This window comes from Bos javanicus, chromosome 18 (genome assembly GCF_032452875.1).
Source record: "Bos javanicus breed banteng chromosome 18, ARS-OSU_banteng_1.0, whole genome shotgun sequence".
Classification (NCBI taxonomy): domain Eukaryota; kingdom Metazoa; phylum Chordata; class Mammalia; order Artiodactyla; family Bovidae; genus Bos; species Bos javanicus.
The window spans coordinates 3,167,773-3,182,463 of NC_083885.1; the positions used below are offsets into that span (position 1 = coordinate 3,167,773).

At 44.8% G+C, this 14,691-nt stretch overlaps 1 protein-coding gene across 2 annotated transcripts; it reads right to left on the bottom strand.

Moving 5' to 3' along the window:
* Positions 1–803: 803 nt before the first annotated feature.
* KARS1 (lysyl-tRNA synthetase 1) lies at positions 804–14,672 on the bottom strand. Of its 2 annotated transcripts, XM_061386764.1 has the most exons (15): positions 14,529–14,628; positions 12,543–12,726; positions 10,597–10,750; positions 9,415–9,580; positions 7,243–7,336; positions 6,747–6,933; positions 6,535–6,660; positions 5,327–5,446; positions 4,156–4,318; positions 3,875–4,048; positions 3,631–3,716; positions 3,206–3,291; positions 2,486–2,612; positions 1,684–1,827; positions 804–1,085 (listed from the first exon to the last, which is right to left on the bottom strand). In XM_061386764.1, exons 2-15 carry the CDS (start codon positions 12,683–12,685, stop codon positions 987–989), a joined length of 1,869 nt encoding a protein of 622 aa, XP_061242748.1. In that variant the 5' UTR covers positions 12,686–12,726; positions 14,529–14,628; the 3' UTR covers positions 804–986. The 2 variants fall into 2 exon arrangements, with proteins under 2 accessions (XP_061242748.1, XP_061242749.1); XM_061386765.1 differs by lacking the exon at positions 12,543–12,726 and having other exon boundaries at positions 14,529–14,672.
* Positions 14,673–14,691: the final 19 nt, after the last annotated feature.

The following is a 14,691-nucleotide window of genomic DNA, read 5'->3' on the forward strand; positions in this document are numbered from 1 at the left end:
ACTGCTGTTGTCTTCCTTTTGGATTGCTGTGCTAATCTTGGACTTTACCTTTTTCTGCCCAGCTCCAGTTCTTTTTCACTGAATTGAAAATACGAACACACCAGATTTACTATTCAACATCCTACTTACTCTTTTCACCTAACGTCTAACAAACATGTTTAATATGTCCAAAATCACACTCAACCTTCCTTCTCAAACCTGCCCTTCAAATTTTTTCCATCTCAAGTCAATGATAACTCTGTCCAGATGGTTAGGCCTAAAACCTTGAAATTATCTGATTCCTCTTCTCACAGCCCACATTGTCAAAGATTCTGACCTCAGGAACACAAGCAAACTCCAATGACTCATAACCATCACCGTCATTTTATACCATCCAAAACTAAGCCATCATGTCTCCTCAGCCTGCAAATGCAGAGTTAACTTTTTCACTCTTGCCATCCACATACTAACTAGAACAGTCTTTGAAAAACACTGCTCATAACCCTCCAATGGCTTCTCATCTCGCTCATGATAAAATACATACTCCTCTGCATGGCTTACAGGTGCCTGCATGATTTGGCCCCTCACTGAGCTTTACTTACTCCTTTGGTCATACCAGACCCCTTTGGAGCTCCTCAAAAATGCAGCCCTCTGGTCTGGACTATGCTTTTCCACTCAGATCTCTGTTTCTAGATTTCTACTTAGATGTCACCTAGAGAAATTTGTTGAATGAGTAAAGGTGATATAATTCTAAACATTCATTAGGTCAGTTGTCTGGGAAATAAGATGACATTTCAAAAGTAAAAAGAGCGATGAGACAAGAGTAGAGACAAATGGTTTATTTGGTAACAAGGAGTAAAAAGGAATTCTTGATTCCTCTTCTCGCTTTTGGCAGCTGAAGTGAAATGTGATAGTCAAATAGACAGCAACACACACAGGAATTCCCTCACAGTCCCTGATTATAGAAATGCAAAAATGCCCGTCACACGACTCGCCATTACTCTTTTCTAGACAGAAGTGCCAGGAGCTGTGCTTTCCGGGATATCCTTGGTGGCTACATTCTCCTTCTTGTCTTCAGGTTTCATGGCAGGAAACAAAAGCACCTCCTACAAGAGAGAGAATGGATTCTGAAGCTAAGAAGCACTTTTTCCCGCCCATCCACCCACTCGGCCCCCCGCCCCGTTACTGTTATCACCAAAACCCGGAGATCTGTGTTGTTTCATTTCAGTGTAGTCCCTGTCAGTTACAAACAATGGAAAAGAAGAAATGCACAACTAAAGGATCTCACATGCTGCAACTGAGACCAGAGCCAAATTAATAAATATTAAAAAGAAAATTGTACAGCACTGCCTAGGTCACGATATCAAAAGATGGAATAAACAGAGAGGTTCTCTCCAAATGATTTCTTCATCTGTAAATATGGGAATAGCAATAGTTTCTACATGTCTCAGGTTGACTTAAGTTAAATGAGGTAATGCATGTAGACGGCTCAGTATGTTCCTTGGATCCTTAAGAAATGCAAACAATTGGTATTTCTTCTGCCTTGGGTAGAAACCCCCCAATTTGTACAATCAGATATCCTGTCCGTCCTCCTGTGAAGTCACTGGTAACCTCTCCGCCTTTCCCTCCTCCCAGCCCAACGCCCTTCCCTTGCGCCTCCGACACTGGCGCACACAGCGGTGCTCCTTCGGGGCTGCCGCATACCTTGATGTTATTGGAGTCTGTGAGAAACATGGTGACGCGGTCGATGCCCATGCCCCAGCCCCCCGTGGGGGGCAGTCCGTACTCCAGGGCAGTGCAGAAGGTTTCATCTATGAACATGGCCTCATCGTCGCCAGCGGCCTTGGCCTAGAGGACAGAACCACACAGTGACACTGTTCCAGGCTGCGCGCTCTGGCGTCTGAGTGAGCATGTGAAAACTGCCAGAGGCATTTCCATCCCAGCGCTGCTCTGACTCCCAGCACTTGCTGGAAACTGGCTTTCCAGGAACTCCAGGATGGAGCCATTTCTTTCGAAGACCTGAAGGTCAGGACTGAGGAACCCTACTCCAGAACATATGTGAACTTCTCTGCCAAACGGAAATACCTCCACTGCCTGGGGCTCTGCGAGTCCAGGGAAGTTGATTTTCAGAGACTGGTAATTCCCAACAGTGTCTGTCCCACTGCCTGAACCACCCATCATGGCAACGCTAGCGTGGGCAGCCTGTGGGTGCTTTGTCTTCCCATCCCCAGGCCACCTCAATAAATGTACCATCTAAGAAAACGTAACATCCTTGTCGACACAAGTGTCACACTCCCCCCACAGATCATCACGCCTGAGCTCCATTTATATAGAAATTCTAGGGCCAAAACTGGTCAAGTTCTCCATCTTGAAATCTGACCTCCTCCTGTGAGGCCTGTGGCTTTCAGCCTTCATTTCTGTTCTCGTCAGCAGGAGTTGCAGGCCAGACACAGACCAGGGTGAAGGCAGGTGCCTTCTGGTGAGCAGGCACACGCTCCCTCCTTACCTTGGCCTGTTCTTCAAAGAGCTGCCGCTGTCGCACAGGGTCGTTCAGCTCAGTGTAGGCATTGCATATTTCCTTCTTCATGACAAACAGCTCAAAACGCTCAGTCAGACCCTCTTTAGAGCGGTGCCTGGGGACAGGAGACCACCGGGGAGGTTGAATGAACAGAACATGTGGTACAAGCACAAGAACTCCTGAAATCTGGTTGGCTCAAAACTGTTACTGTGACCAGAAGCCTGTATGCATCCTCAGCACTGAATCATTTGATACATTACTGAGGACAGTTAGAGACAAGGAAGTTTGAATTATCTTACAACAGACCTATGAGTAGACTGGGACCCTGAACCCAACCTGCCGCACTCATGCCCTGGCATACTGACTCCGGGCTGCCTGGGTGACTTGCTCTGGCCGGTGGGACATCAGCAGAGGCTTGGTGTGTGTTTGCACACCAGGATTTATTCTTTCAGAATAATTCCACGTGGAGCCCTGGCTCCGCTGCCAGAGAAGAGGCTCTGAAGGAGGAGAATTGCCTGAGGGGGGATGCAAGGCACGCTGGTCGAATTCCCGGGTGAAAAAGCCACTTGAGCTACCCTCACCAACACCACATAGGGCAGAAAGACAACCCTTGAGCCCACACACTCTTGAGAATAAACTGCTTTATGTCGCTAAGTTCTGAGGTTATCATGTAGCAACAGGTAACCGAGACACTGCACTCTGTCTTACCATTTGGCCAGAGGGCTCATTATCTGTGGGTGATCACAGATGAAGGTAGGATTGATGCACGTCACTTCCAGGAACTCCCCAACAAGCTGAAGGAAAAAGCAGAGCACAGCTAGAGCCCTTCTAAATGTCATTTTGATTGGCTCAGTCCTGGTGGCAGAGGACTCAACTCCTATCCACACCTGACGCTACAGAAATTTATCTTAAGCTGCTGAAAGGTTGGTAAGGATTAACTAAGGTAACAAACATAACTATTTGGCAGAGAGCTTAGCACAGCAGGAATTTAAAACTTGTTCTCTCGTTTCTCTCTCTAGAGCTTTCCTGTGAAGCTAGGGAAGTTAATTCTCTGCCGTGGCGTTCTCCTTCACAGGGGGCAGGGTGCATTTCCAGTGGATGTGGGCATCTACTGCCAGTGCCCGGCCTCTCACCTTATCAAGGAGCCTGGCGGTAGTCCGGGGTGGAGGGCACTCGACATCTTTTGCCACACAGATATCATCAAGGATTCTGCGAGTTTCTGTAATACAAACATACAAGTTGGGACAGAAGACATCACACCATCACAATACCACCCCAATATAAGGAGAATTACATGAGGAATTCTACTCCTGATCTAATCTAATTCAGAGCTGAACAGGAGGAGGGCCCTACAACTGGAGGAGGGCATCACTTTACCTTCAGTTTCGAAGAGGTTCGTTTCTGGCAGTTTCATGCCCAGGGCTTTCTCAAGCTCTTCTACCATGCTGATTTTCCGGAAGGGCGGGGTGAAGTCAATCTCATAGGCTTGGCCTTCTGGGCCATCTGGATGGTAGGTGACCTTGTAACTGCCTGTAATGTGTTTCACCATCCCTGGGAAACAAATGTGTCATTTAGAGGACCAACAGGAAGTCCAATCGAAGGCAGCACACCGGGCCTCCAGACACGTGGGAAAGACAAAGGGAGCAGGAGGGGGTCACCTGAAATCATCTTCTCTGTGATTTCCATAAGATCATGATAGTCGGCATAGGCCATGTAGAATTCACAGGTGGTGAACTCAGGATTGTGTGTCAAATCAATTCCTTCATTCCGGAACTGGCGTCCAATTTCATAAACCCGGTCGATGCCACCAACCACCAGCATCTAGTAACACATGGCCATGGTCATGGTCATGGCAGCTAATCTTGTCTGGCTGGGGAAAGTTTCTGTCTACAGAAGTTGTAACCAAGTTACAACTTGCTCAAGCCATGCTTTCAGGTCTCTACCCAAATGCTGAATGCCCTACTCTCTTCAGGTCTTTGTGGATAATTACAGTTCACTCTGGCTGCCCAGGAACACTGAATACTCTTCCTTTGGGGTGTCCCCCATCTTGTGTGAGCTTCTACAAGAAGCCTCTTGGGGGTCAGGGTGCAGACACATGACCCAAGCTCTCCAGTCAGACCCATCTGTGAGACTTCCATGTGCAAAGAGGACGCAGATACAGCACAGAATCTCCTCTGGCGAAGGGGCCAGAGGTATCTGGCTTATAAAGGTAGTAACAGTAGAGGTCCTAATGGCAACGACCTGTGCCTCGCGCCATGTTTATGAGCTGTGGTAAGTTCCCAAATGGAAGATACTGGGTTCTTCACGGGGACAGCCCTTTGATATGATTCAGAACCATTCCTAATTGTGTGGTCTCCAAGCCCGATTCTCTGATCCTCCTGGAAATTGTGAACTTCCTTGTATATTTGGATACCTTTTTCTTTTACTTAAATACTGTAACAGTTCTTGTTGTTTGCAACTAATGACATAGTCTTTGATATTTATTCTGGTGATTTGAGGATATTTCCAACTTTCAGGCAGAGATTCAACTCATTCTTCAACAAAAGACTAAAATCAGATTTAATATAAGAATTATAAACTTAAAAAGTATTATGGGAAACAAAGTAGGTTAGGAAGATCTGTCCATCTAGGAAAGACAGTCCCTTTGCCCTTAGAGAAGGCTCTACCGATCCTATAGATAAATTCCAGAAATGTAACACTCGCAAACCTGACATTAGAACACTTCTGTTGTTCTAGCCTCGCTGTTCCTCTTATTTCTGACCACCTGTCTAGCCAATGTTTTTCAGCCTTCTGCTTCTCTAAGGACACAGGGCATCTTTTATTGATTACCTTATGGTAGAGTTCCGGAGCAATTCTCATATATAAATTCATGTCCAGCTCATTGTGGTAGGTGATAAAAGGCTTGGCCACAGCTCCCCCTGGGATGATGTTCATCATGGGAGTTTCAATCTAAAAGAGAGGGGAAGACGTTTAGTTCACAGAGCTCCTCTAGTTTGAGGGGATGACTCATGGTTTGACTGGGATAGTCTGTTATATCCCAAGTAAAAGATAAGTTCAATAGTAACGTGCAGATGCTTGGCAAAAAAGTAGAGCTAGCTCGATTCTCTAATATAGTGTCTCTATTAATACCAAACACCATTAACACAGTATGGTAAACTTTCACAAGCTGTCAGTGGGACTCTAAATGGGTATGCCCTTTCTTGAGTTCAATTTGCGGTATTTATTAAAAATGTAACGGCTTATATCCTTTGACGTAAATCCAGCATACAGAAACACTTGTACATGTGCACAAAGATGTTCACTAAAATATTATCAAAGAAAATCAGAAACTTAAACTACCAACAGAGGAAATAATTATAAAGTATCAAAAAGGAACATACACACACACACACACACACACGGACATGCAAAGGGTCCTAGAATATGTTGGGGGTGCCGAGGTCCATATATGACTTCATTTATGTTTAAAACAAAGAGTAAAACCCTTCTAAAACATTTACACAGGTACCCCATCTGCAACATGCATCAGTATGTATATAAATACACACAGTAAATGGCGAGGAAGGATACATATTCACATATGCACATTTGGAGAGGGAAATTAGTTGGGAAAAAATGAAAGGGGACTTTCAGTTTTGCTTCTACTTACTTCTTTATTGTCTGAGTGTGTTTTATGGTAACATGTACTCATATTTCTCATACAATTATAAAATACTGAAATTTTGTTCTAAAATTCTCCCTAAACAACATCTTTCAGTTTAAAGAAGTTGAATATAAATTAAGAAAATACTTTTAATTCTACAAAAAAGCAAAACGAGTTGGCAACATATTGAACATGGCATCATTAACACGTGGCTGGCCCTCTACTGTATTCATTATCTTTGCAGTCCTGTCCTACCTTCCAAATGAGGGCAAGAAAGAGGACTTTTCATTGAGCATGAAGCATATTGACACAGGATGTGCCCGTGGGGAAGGGAAGGAAGAATAAGAGGCAGGCACCGCAAGGCAGCTCATGTCAGGTAAGAACTTTCCATCACCTCTAGGAATCCCAATTCATCCAAGAAACTTCTTATATACGTGATGATCTTAGAGCGGATGATAAACTTCTGCCTCACAAAGTCATTCAGAATCAAGTCCAAGTATCTCTGACGATACCGTGTTTCCTAAATGAGAAGGAATAGAGAGGAATCACTGATGTGTTCCATTCAATGGTATGGTAAACCAGAGCCAGAAGGCCACAAGAATTCACCTTGTCTTTGAGGCCGAAGTGAAGATGAGGTAACATGTGCAGGCAAGGAGACAGCAGTGTGATTTCATAGGGGATGATGCTTAGCTCGCCCTTCTTGGTTTTCCCAGGATTGCCCTGGACTCCAATTATGTCTCCCCGGCGCAGTTTGTTGTTAATACGAATAAATTCTTCTTCAGATTTGTAATTCCTGAATGAATGGAAAATTTAACTCAGTATACAATATCCCAAATTAAAACTGACCTCTGGTTTACTTTATTGCTAAACTATTACTGTGAATCTAAGAAGACTCGTAGATTCAAGGTCAAATGTTTGTCACACAACCCAAGAACAGGCGTCAATCTCTAGGTGACCAGAGGGCTATTTTATTTTCCCAACCTTACACCATTCCCTTTAACTTTTATTTCCAAGAAGAAAAGAAGACCACATGGACCTTTGGTCTCTGTCATGTTGCTCTGGGCCGATCTATAAAGGCCTGTAAATGGATATTTCTATGTACCTGGAATTGGCCATGACTTGCAACTTGACCCCCTCTCCTCGAAGGTCATAGAAGATGAGCTTTCCTCCAGAAGCTCTTTTGGCATGGATCCTACCTAGAGAAAGAACAGCAAAAATACTGACAGAAGCTATTTCATGGTATCAGTGCCAAAAAAGTTCCCTCTGCATTTTTCACATCCAGGCAGAACATAAACTAGAGCAATTTGATTGTAGCCCGAGGCCTAAGCCCTGCCCTTTTCTACAGGACAAAGTTGGCTTCCCATTCAAACCAGTTAAAGAATGTGTAGGAAGATCTGGTTTTTAGAGGTGCTCAGCGGATTCCCGGGATGTTGGTGGCAGCGTCGTTTTGGATCTTCCTAAATCCCCACATAGAAAGAGCAAGCACAACTAGACAGGAAAGGGCAAAAAGCCACGGACAAAATTCACAGCAAAATCATGTGGAAGATATTCCAAGAGTCCCCAAAGACAAGAACGGGTAAAAACCACCAAGGGCCCCAACAGGAAAAAGCTATGGGAATCAATGGGGTCTCTGACAGGTCTGAGAACTGGAAGTCTCCCCCAAAACCACAGGTATTCACTGGAAACTGTGGCAGGGCTAAGGGCTGCAGCTCATGGCCATGCAAGCGAGTCCAGTGGGCTGCACCAAGGAGGTCTGGGGGACGAAGCCTTTAGTGGAACCCCAAGAACTCGCTAAACTCAAGGCCAGGGATCTCTCCCGGGACAAGGCCCCACAAAACTCAACAAGACCGAGAAAACAGAGAAGAGACTGAAAATCCCAGAAAGCAAGCTGCTGTATTTCTGAATGCTTCACAAAAAAAAAACCAGGAGACCTCAGTGAAACTAGAAAAGCGATCTGAACCAAGCGCCCCACCCCACCTTTTAAAAAAATATTTATTTATTTGGCTCTGTCGGGTCTTAGCTGCCGCATGCGGAGTCTTCAGTTGCAACATGTGGGACCCAACGAGGGACTGAACCTGGGCCTCCTGTGTTGGGAGCAGAGTCTTAGCCACTGGATCACCCAGGGAAGCTCCCTGAGCTTCCTTTTAATATTCAGGGGGAAAAAAAAAAATCTCACATTTAAAAGAAAAAAACAAAACATCACAGCAGAGCTCTCTTGCCTGCTCATGTTTATCTCTTATAAGCATCTTATATTATATTAATAAATCTATTTCTTGCCTATCAATAAAAAAAAAAGCAAGGTCAAATACCAATATTAAATTTAGAAACAGAGAGTAACAAGAATAACATCTCCACAGACAATGAAAGCAGATGAGAAAGACATGCTCAGGAAAAAGCAAAAAATTCTATTTCACAACCTGAAAGACATTTGAATATGATACAAAATATGAAAGAACACAAATCAGAGTTAGAAAAACTAAGAAAGGAGATGGCATGAAAAAATTAGAAAATAAAGTAAAAAAACCATCTCAGAAATGAAGCCTAAATTAGAAGGAAATAAGAGTGAATAAATACAACACATAATGCCTTAAGACAATCTGGAAAGGAGAATAAAATTTAAAAATCAAAGTATAAAAAAGATAAAGAAATTTGAGAAAAAGTGTCAAAAACGAATAACGAAAAAAAGCAAAGATAAGCCATATTTGGGGGGCATTTAAGTATTGGCAGGGGTTCTTTTTAGGTTGTGGGATTAGGGGTAATTAAACTTTTCTCTCTTTGCCTCTCTGTTTCAACATTCTAAATTTTCTACAACTGGTAGTTTTATATAGAAATATTTTGGGGGGGTATACATGAAAGACAAGATTTAATTATTTTTTGAATTAAGGAGAAGATCCTACACAAAATAAGAATGCTCTAGAAATATAGCCTAGTGTACAGCAGTCTAGGGACACAGATCTGAATTTTTAGGAGCTTTATTAGGGCATGGTTCCCACTGGCGGGATAAAGTCTCATAAAGGACTATGAAAAGTAGCAGCACCAGGTCAGGGGTCCCCCACAAAGAATGCCCTTTCCTCTGCAGCCTTGACGCTGGAATGTGGCCTCATGCCTTGGAGCTGCTCTACTGTCTGTGAATAGACATATTAGCACCATCTCTAGGAATGAAGTCTCAGACACAAGCTCCTCATGAGCAAGACCACCCCAGACCTTCCTTTGTGCAACTGCAGAGGCCTGCCTGCTGTTGGGAGCCCAGCAAACTGCCAGGGAGTCTTCCTACCTGCCACCTTTAAGGTGATGTCAGTCAGGTGGTCCCCAGGCTGCAGGTGACTGTATTCTTGGATGAAGTGAGTGAGCGAGATGTCCACATGGAACTTGTGTGGGTATGGATCTTCCCCATTGACCTTCAGCTGGTGGATTGCTTGGCTTCGGATTTTGAAGTATTGCTGTTAAAAAAACAAAAGAGCTTCTGAAGTTGAGCCCGGTCAGACCAGTGCCGGTCTAGGGGAGTTCAGTATTCTGCCTCAGAGGGGCCCCAATACAGTGAGATTTCTTTAACCAAGCTCTCTCCAGCCTTGAAATCAAAGATTGGCTATGGAGTGAGATTTGCACTTAAATATGCAGGGTGGCTAGATATATAGCTGGGAATAAAGACTAGAATTCCAAAATGCAAGATGTGACAAAAAGAAAAACCATATTTCTAAGTTTCTTTTTTTGGTGTGTGTGGGGGGGTGGTGGTGGGGTGGTCCCCAGCAGTGGAAGCTCAGGGACCTAACCACTGGACTGCCAGGGAACTCACTAAAACAGAAAGTTTAATCGGTGTAGGTGGCCTGGTTACCACTTCTGGAGACACATCTGCCTGAGTCACTTCTCCTACTTTCCTATCCCTGGTCATACACCAGACTTTTCCCCAAGGCACACCCATGGGCCTGGAAGTATGAAAAAACAGAATATTCTGTAACAGGGGTCAGCAAACATTTTCTGATGCAACTACTCAACTACTCAAGGTTGTAGTGTGAAAGCAGCCTTAAGACATGTAAACAAATGGGCATGGCTGTGTTTCAACACAATTTTACTTACAGAACTAGGGAGGAGTGACAGGGATGGTGGTGGCTTTGGCCTGTGGGCCACGGTTTGCCAATCTCTCAGCTAAAATAAGCCCCCCAGGCCACCTGTAGGGAGAGATTTTCTTTAGGGTTGCTATAAGGTCCAGCTAACTCCAAGGAGTATCAGCCACTGGATTCTCTCCAATGTTAAGCGAGAAGACAAGAAAGATGCACAGGGCCCGTGCCTTCAACCAGATGGAGTGGTGGGCCCCCCTCAGCAGTCTCAGTGCCTGTCCCAGTTCCTGTTTATCCTGCCAGTCACTGGTCCCTCCTACTGTCTCTTCCTGGGGAATCTGCCCTAAGTCTCATCAGAAGCTGCCCCGAGCCCAGGGAGGGCAGTAGTCCTGAGAACTCACATTTGGGTCCAAGCTCTCCTCCTCCGCAGCCACGCCATCTTCAGCACTGTGATTGCTGGCGGCGGCCTGACTCAGCTGTTTCTCACTGAGCTCCTTCTGCTTGGCCTCCTTCTCTGCTATTTTCTTCTCAGCTTTCAGGCGTCTCTTTAGCTCACTGTCAGGAAGGTGAAAGTGTTCAATGTAACAGGTGCCTGAAGAGTCCCCTACATTCTGCCCCGTCACCAATTACCAAAAATATCAACTGCCCAGAGAAACACACTTGTCCAGTTCCACACCCCCACGGTTATCTCTTAGCTACTAAACTCTATACATGAAATAGAGGAAAAAATAAACTTAGAATAAAGATGTGAAAGATCTTTTTCTCAGTCTCTATTTTCCAGTCGGAGGTCCTTGGCATTAGCGCCCATCTAAAATCAAGATCCATAAGGACAAAGAAAACCCTACATATATTAGCTTATAGTTAGGATAGGAAAAAATGCTTTACAAAAAATCAGCAAGATTTTCTCAGACTAATTAGTCTTGGGAGCTCCTTGAGGCCAGGGACTGAGTTGTTCGGTATCCTCTGGAGAACATGAAGTTCTGAGACCAGTGGATTTGACGTGTGATAAGGTGAAAGCCCTAGCTTTGTCATCTCTCTCCCCTCCCACAAGGAGTGGATTAGCCTGGGGTTGGGTGACAAAGTCCAGGGAGACACTCCTCTGACAATCTCTCCCCCAGCATTGATCAATGCATTGACCGTGACCCTCAGCATTACTGGCCTCACTTTCCCCAGAGGAGCCGGACTTCGACAACAAATTGGGTAGATAGTGTACAAAGCAGCATGGTGTAGGGGATAATACACCATCTTTGGAGCCAGACTGTCTGGGACTAAAACCTGACTTGGTGTGCTTAAGCAAGTTACTCAATTACTCAAGTTATTCCTTTAAAATAATAATAGACACCTTCCTCCCTAAATGTTCTGAGGACTGAAATATACACAAAGAGATAACCCCCATCCCTAGCATCTAACTGCATTCTTCAATTAAGCATGCAAATGTGAACTACTCTAGGTATTCCCCCACTATCTTCACACCCTGCCTCAAAGACAGAAATTTTATAGATGTGGATTAAATTTCTGGTCAAATCTCTCACTATCCAAACTTTTAATACTTGTTACCTGAGACTCAGAAACCAAACAGATTTGGGCAGAGAGGGATACCCTCATTGTTCTTTCAAGCCACCAATGTTAAATGAATATCCTATAATAATGAACCATGGCAAATGATCCCTAGTCATGCTTGCTACTGTTTGGTTTCAGGGCACATTCTTAATTATATATGAGTTTAGAATAACAATTAAAAAATGGAGATTTGAAATGACCATCTTTTAAGTAAGAAAACTGACTCTGAGGGCCCCAAAGTAAGTGTGTCTCTGGGTATAATCTGTTTTGTATCAGTTGTGAAGTCGCCTCTCCAGAACAATATGCTAGATTTATTGTGCTGTCATTCAGTCAGGAGCATCTAAGCCTACTTGGTTCTTCCTAGCATTAACATAATAAGTCTGTTTACCAGTTTTTGCCATTTAAATTAAATCAGTAAAAAAGGATCATCCAAAAAGGTTCTAGGAATAAGAACTAAGACTATTAACCAAATTACGCTCAGAAGCAAAGAAATTCCAGGAAGATAGGGAAGGGAAAATAATCTGTTACAAATTCTTCTTTATTCATACAAGCGTTTTGGTCTCAGCACTGTTTTAGCATAAGACCTAAACGTCATCTCAAGAATTTATGGAGTGAGAATTTGAATTTATTAAAGAGAAACTGAGAAAGGACTATTGGTTTGGGTAGTAGGTAGCAGAGCTGTTTACTTGGCAACAAGTCCAAAACTCAGCCAGAGGCTTTACAGATAAGAAACTAATTAAGAAGGACTTTTGCTCCCAGAGCAAAAAAGAAGGTAAAGGGCACCAACCTTCTTTTATCAGAAAGTGCCTTGTCCTTGTGAATCGTTGTGAAAGGCGCAAGTTGACACAGGCGCAGCTCCCTCTGCCCCCACTGTGCCCAGGTTTGGCGCAGGGACCCCCTAACAAGCCTTGCAGCAGCTTGCACCAACATGGCAGAATACCCTGGAACCACCTAAGAATGATCACCACCACCTAACAGGAAACAGAGATGTGGTGTCAGATGGGACAGGCAGTACAATATACCCCCAGCCAACACTCCAACTTGGGTTGGGGGAGAAGGGGAGGTTACACCACCTTTTAGTGTCCCATTTTATGCAAGACCCTCTCAAATGACAGCAGCCATCTTAACACTCACTGTGCCACACATGTAACTGACAATGTTCTCAGCCCTGGCTATGGTAAGATGATGCTTAACTGGGGTCACAGGTCAAAAATAAGTGAATCAATGGTGTACAGGTAGAAATGATCATAACATTCTAGAAAACAGGAGACAGGACATGAGGCAGTGTTTCTCAAGTTCCTGACATGCAGCTTCTCTCCTGGAGATGAGACACCTAGCTCCAAAGATGGCAACGTGAAGCATACAAAACGTCACCATCAATTGCCCACTCTAGACGAAGCTAAAAATAAGCCGCAAAGGCACCTGAGTCAAAGACAAGACTTGTTTGGAGCTCTAGGAATGAGAAGGAAAGGAGACTTTCAGGAAGAGTCTTGGACTACATTAAGTTTATGCATTAACACTGGAATGCAACACAATGACAGAGATCGTGTTCTTCACTGCATTAAAATGAATGAGGCCTTAACTGAGTCACCTGGCAGGCAGCCTGCTTTTAAACTTGGAGACAATAACTGGCTTACCGTGGTGCTCACTAAAGATTCTGACAAAGGAAGTTCCAAGAATAATTAAGACACAGAAGCAAAAAAATGAACTAAGGCAGCCATTAAATGCAGAATCTAACTTCTCTCCGATGCCCCTGGAAGGATACTATATTTATGTACTATCTGTGGGAGTATTGAGCAATCAGTCACTTATCACTGCCTAGGTTCTATGAAGGACTCCGGTTGACGAATGCAGTATTAAGAGAATACAAGGGACAATCGGTGAAAGGGCGGCCAATCTTAATTCATTTATATTTACCTTTATACTCCAAGGATTTGGGGTGATTAACAAAGATACTTCCAGCAGTGCTAAGTGCAGCTTGGTGTACTCGGCTAAATAAGACAGTCCATACTGCTGATTCGGAGAAGGCAATGGCCCCCCACTCCAGTACTCTTGCCTGGAAAATCCATGGACAGAGGAGCCTGGTAACTGCAGTCCATGGGATCGCTAAGAGTCGGACACGACTGAGCGACTTCACTTTCACTTTTTACTTTCATGCATTGGAGAAGGAAATGGCAACCTACTCCACTATTCTTGCCTGGAGAATCCCAGGGACAGAGGAGCCTAATGGGCTGCTGTCTATGGGGTCGCACAGAGTCGGACACGACTGAAGCGACTTAGCAGCAGCAGCAGCATACTGCTGATTGGTGATTCACTCAATTCTCACAGATCCTCTGACCAACCCATAAAGATAGCTGCACGACAGTTTTAGAATGATCCCTTTAATACAAAAGGTTCAGAATGGCCTTGGCGAGGCCAAGGGAAATCTGAAGGTCCTTCTGAAGAGCTGGGTATTTATCATTTCTCCAACTTCTTTACCGGGGCGTGGCAAAACGCATTTCTCCGCGAAAAGAGTAAATTTCGCCTTTCTCCGTCGCCGCCCAGTTCTCCGCATTCTCTTACTCTAGGAGTACGACAGGGAGGAAGGACCCAACCAGCGGGGCCCTCGGGCAGCTTGGGGGATGTAGTTTCGGCACGCACCGCCTGCGTCCCAACGTGTTCATAACCACGAGAACCGGCAGCAAGGCCCCAGGCACAGCCGTCCCGGCCGGAGCCTCGAGGCGCTTCCTAGTCCAGACTCTCCGATCGCATAATGACCCGCAACGGCACATACCTTTTGCTCAGTTTCGGCTCGCCGCAGTCCACTTTAACTTCAGCACCCTGCACGTCAGCCATCTTCCCCGAGGGCCGGACCTAAAGAGGATGGGGGGGGGGTCGCGCGGCGACTTCCAGGTCAAAGCCAGAAGCCCCGCCTCTTCCGGGGAAAGGGGGCGGGG